This window comes from Cynara cardunculus (assembly GCF_001531365.2).
Source record: "Cynara cardunculus var. scolymus isolate 2C chromosome LG 9, CcrdV1, whole genome shotgun sequence".
In the NCBI taxonomy this organism is placed as follows: domain Eukaryota; kingdom Viridiplantae; phylum Streptophyta; class Magnoliopsida; order Asterales; family Asteraceae; genus Cynara; species Cynara cardunculus.
Genome location: NC_037536.1, coordinates 6,472,817 through 6,477,398, shown reverse-complemented (window position 1 = coordinate 6,477,398; position 4,582 = coordinate 6,472,817). Strand labels below are relative to the sequence as shown.

General features: G+C 33.5%; 1 protein-coding gene across 1 annotated transcript; it reads right to left on the bottom strand.

Annotated features, from left to right (window-relative positions):
- Nucleotides 1-785: 785 nt before the first annotated feature.
- On the bottom strand, nt 786-4,345 carry LOC112518408 (protein trichome birefringence-like 34). Its single transcript, XM_025126090.1, has 5 exons — nt 3,918-4,345; nt 2,586-2,760; nt 1,483-1,679; nt 1,250-1,408; nt 786-1,147 (listed from the first exon to the last, which is right to left on the bottom strand). Exons 1-5 carry the CDS (start codon nt 4,247-4,249, stop codon nt 796-798), a joined length of 1,215 nt encoding a protein of 404 aa, XP_024981858.1. The 5' UTR covers nt 4,250-4,345; the 3' UTR covers nt 786-795.
- Between the last annotated feature and the right edge of the window lie 237 nt (nt 4,346-4,582).

Here is a 4,582-nt window from a genome sequence, read left to right as displayed (position 1 = left end):
AAATTGGTCGAGTTTCAGGTTTGTTTGAAGGTTTTGATGATTTGGTTTGCTTCGGAGAATGTGAAATGAAGAGAATTCCCCATGCCTTTCTTAAAAGAAAACCACTTTTTTTATTTTTCTAGTTTTAATTTAATTTTTCACGTGTATGAGGACGTTTCAAATACAATTTTTTATATTTGTACAACTAATGTAACTCAATCAATTAAGATATTTATGGAAATGATGAGAGTTTATTTATTATGATTTAAATATTTATGGGATATGACCGGAGTTCATTAATTATGATCAATACTTTATATTAAGAAACAATCTAAAATTTTATGAAAAAACATATTCATCATATTAAATGGACATTTGAAATTGAGTTGTATTGGTTGTACAAATGTAAAGAGTTGCATAATAACTCACATCTTTCTCTCTCTCTCTATATATATATATAAGATGATTTATATAAGAACCGCAAAAAATTTGAATATCATAAAATATTTATTGAAGCATGTACATTAATAAGTTGAATATATGATTTATGATGAATATGTTACAATATTAATGAAAGATAATAAAACATTTGACTTTGAAATATTTTAGAGAAGTAAACAACAAAAGGGTTGGTGTAGCAAAACCACCAAACAAGCTTTGGAGACTTTTCAAATTTTATTGGTTTGAAAATTTTGTACATCAATCATCTACCTAAAATCTCTCTTTCTATTGTTAAAACCCATTGTATGGCATTTGAGGGTTGTACTTTAGGCTTCTATACTTGTACTTCTTCTAAGGTATCGAAAATCCATTTTTTCAAATTTTATAGCGTATGTATGAATACAGGATCTCGTTCCAAACATCAGGGACTCCCGGAAGACACCAATGTACACAATCGGCATACCAAAGGGGGTGTGCTAGTTCTTGCTCTGTCGGAGGGACCCAATGTCGTTTGTAAAGAGAAGGGTGTGCGTCTTTACGATATTGTGCAAGTTGCGTTATGTTTAGAAGTTGGATGTTGAAGCCTTTCTTTTCGAGATCTTGTACTACTGATTGAGCCGTTCTCATTAGATCAGTATCAGATCCCTTTCCCCAATACCCTTGTTCCATGATCGGCTCAGTTTCATTGAAGCAGTTTTCGCCCATTGCTTTTCCCCAATCTCCACCTCTGTAAATGCCCATTAACAAACGATCAAAAACAAAACCAAATAAAATCAGCCTAGTATATCACTCTAGTAGAAAGTATATCGGAAAGAATCATAATACATACTCTTTGTGATCCGGCGAGAGGCTTATGAAGAAAATTCTAGTCTTGGAACGATTAAGGTGCGCATCCAACCAATTCGACCACGTTTTCAGAGCCATCTCGTAGCGCCTTACCCTTCCCGATTCGATGGAAGTTCTATTGGGATTTTCAAACGACCCCCACCTGTGGACAAACTTTTAGCATCAATATCTTTTGACACATATGTATCAATCAACAATACGAAAAGGAACACTTACAATAGTGTCATATTAGGCTCTAGCCACCATGTATACGAGTCAAAAACTAAAATATCCGCATCAACCCAATTTTTGGCATGCTTCTCGATGCTCTCGATCTTCATGATCCGATCATGTACACGGTGTTTGACTGGATCGTCACAATTCGATTCCACCAACAACGGTTCCCAATAGAAATCAATAGAAGCATTGTATTCCTTCCATTCACATGTGAATATCAGTCAAATTGCAAATAAACAAGTAATGAATAGGTGGATAAAATGAACAAAATTCCTTTACTCGTGTGTTTATCCAACAGGTTGAAATATAAATGGGTAAAGAGCATCTCCCATATATTTTTCAAAATAGAAAAAATGGAGATTCTCGAGATCTTAGGCCAGTTTTTTGATCCAATAAATTCTTTGAAACGGAAAAAGTAGAAGATTGATCATAAAATTCTCCAAATTTGAAGAAATCACTAAGAATGATTGTTTAAAAAAAAGATAAATAACTTCATATTATTTCCATCAATAAGAATTTTTTAAATTAAATATCTAGAAGAAAAATAATATTCTATTAAATGTATTAAATATTTTAATAATATAATTAATGTTGGAATCGTTAAAATAAAGAAGAGTTAGAATATATGTATTTTAAAAATTTTGATTTCTAGTTTTACATTTCATAGAATTTGTTGGAGATGCTTACGAGTTTATTTGCAGTGGCATCGGTCGAATTGCCAAGATGCATTATAAGTTGTAGAAAAAATTGCCAAAATAGTCATGTCTCACACATAAATTGGTTTCCTAACCATCCATTTCCCTGATTTACCCAAATATCACTACATCCGCAAGTCGTATAGACCCAGCTAAAAGACAATCTTTTAATCAGATTTGACCCATGTCTACAATTGCAAAGTCCAGGTCTACAATTTGGAGCTTTTTTGTCTTTAAGCTAGGTCTTTAAGTGGCGGACGTAAGACTTGCAGACGTAGTGACATTTGAATAAATTAGAAAGATGAATGGTTAGAATACCAATTTAAAAAGCGAGAAATGATTATTTTGACCAATTTTTTTTAACTGTACAAGCATTTAATGCATTAAAAAAAGACAAAAATAACTCACAGATGCCCTGAAAGTGATCAATGAGCCATGCCATTCTGCCACCTTATGAGATGGTTCAGTGATCCATGAGTCAATAAGACAAAGGAGCGAAACCCAATGGTTCTTGCCTAATGAGTCTCCCACAAACACAACCCTCTTGTTCCTTAGCTTCTCCAACAGTGCTGTTCCATTGAACCTACAATTTTACCCCCATGACTTAATCAAATGTACAACTTGTAATGCACAAGTCATTGAAGCTTTATTGGTAGATATATTTTTTATTTTTTTGACCGTTAATGTCTGGGTCAGTTTGTATGTATCTAAAACTTTGATTTGACGTGTGTTTGTCTTTCACACTGCATATTTGCAGTGTGTTTTACCTGGACCGGCGAAAATGAAATCTTTGTCTTGCCGTTGGAGAAACGAAAACGGTAAAAAAGAGAATTCGTCGGATAGTTAGAGAAGCTTTGAGGAGTTGTACAATACAACCAACCAATACATTAGAGTAAACCCAAAAAGTGCATGATCCCCAAAAACTGCAAGAAGAAACAATTCTTTTTTTTTTAAAGATTTTTTTAGTAGATAAAAAAAATTGCAAGAAGAAACAAGGGTAGCGTCTGATTGGTTTAAGCTTGGCTCTAAAGGTCAAAAGTACTGGTTGATCACAGGTTCAAATTCAAGGAGGAATAAAAATCCCCTTATGGCCACGGAGGTTCAAATACGGTGACTCCGGACTATCTGCAAAGCAGGTGGTCGTCCTGGGATTAGTCGGCTGCTGGCGTAGCGGGTTGGATATTCAGGGTAATAAAAAAAAGATTTTCTTTTTCTTATTTCTTTAGTTCAGAAAAAGTTTTAAAAAAATTAATTAGAAAAACAAAAGAAACCTAAAATCCCTAAAATCTTGGTTTTAAAAGTTTGGCTTTGAAATTTTACATCACAAGGTACAAGTTCTTTATGCACCTGTGTCAACTTTCTTGAGCTCCTTAAACCATTGCTACAGAGAGAGAAAGGTACAACCCCACAATGCATCCAGTCAACTTCTTGTGCTATTTTCTTAGGTAGCCATTGCAATATGTATGAGTTTATCTATCTAATCACATTACACAGTACAACTCACTAATGCACATACACACATACACACACATAATATATATATATATATATATATATATAAACTCTCTTGAGCTCCAGAACAACCAAAACCATTGCCACAGAGATACAGGGAAAGGAAGCACAGAAAGAGGAATATATATACATATATATATATATGGGGGTGTGTGTATGTACAGAGAGATAGAAGAATTATATATATATATAGAGAGAGAGAGAGAGAAGAGGAGAGAGAAAGAGAACCTGGGGAGGTCACAGGCATGAGGCTGCCATCTCCAGAACTGATACTCGAAATCTTTTCTTCCAAATTTCTCACAAGAATAATCATCCGCCATGAAAGAACACTGTTTCTCTTTATACAAAGGTCTCGATTTGTTATCATAAACCCAACTCCCATTGAAAAAATCACAACCTTCAAACGAATAATCCTCCGCCATTTCTGCTTCTCCGATGACTTCGAATCGTAGATTGTTACCACCTCCGCAGAAGTAAACAACTCCGATGATGACTCCCATAAGAAGCATAAATCCTACAGAAGAATGATACCCATGAAGCAATTTCTGTAGCTTTTCCATTACAATTCTTCCAGAATCCCTTTGATGATCTTGTTTTGCTATTCAAAACAAAAGAAACCCAAAAAGAGAAAACGAAAATTGGTTGAGTTTTTCAAGAGAGAATGATGCAGAAAAGAAGCATATAGTTTGGTTTTAGTTTGCATTTTGGTATTTAAATCACTTTGGTACTTGATACGTCCAAAATATTCCAGCATTTGACTCTTTCATTATTTCTATAATTTAATTAAAGATCTATTTTTATTAATATTCTACTATTTTTTTTTAAATAAATTGTATAGTAATAACTTTTTAAATAAGGGTACACTTTTCAAGGAAATCTATTAATATTAAAAT

Coding starts and splice junctions, on each gene's coding strand:
- LOC112518408 (XM_025126090.1), bottom strand. CDS start 4,249: ATGGAAAAGCTACAGAAATTGCTTCATGGGTATCATTCTTCTGTAGGA. Junction 2,761..3,917: donor CATGCCTGTGACCTCCCCAG/GTTCTCTTTCTC, acceptor GTAAAATTGTAG/GTTCAATGGAACAGCACTGT. Junction 1,148..1,249: donor CTCTCGCCGGATCACAAAGA/GTATGTATTATG, acceptor GGGCATTTACAG/AGGTGGAGATTGGGGAAAAG.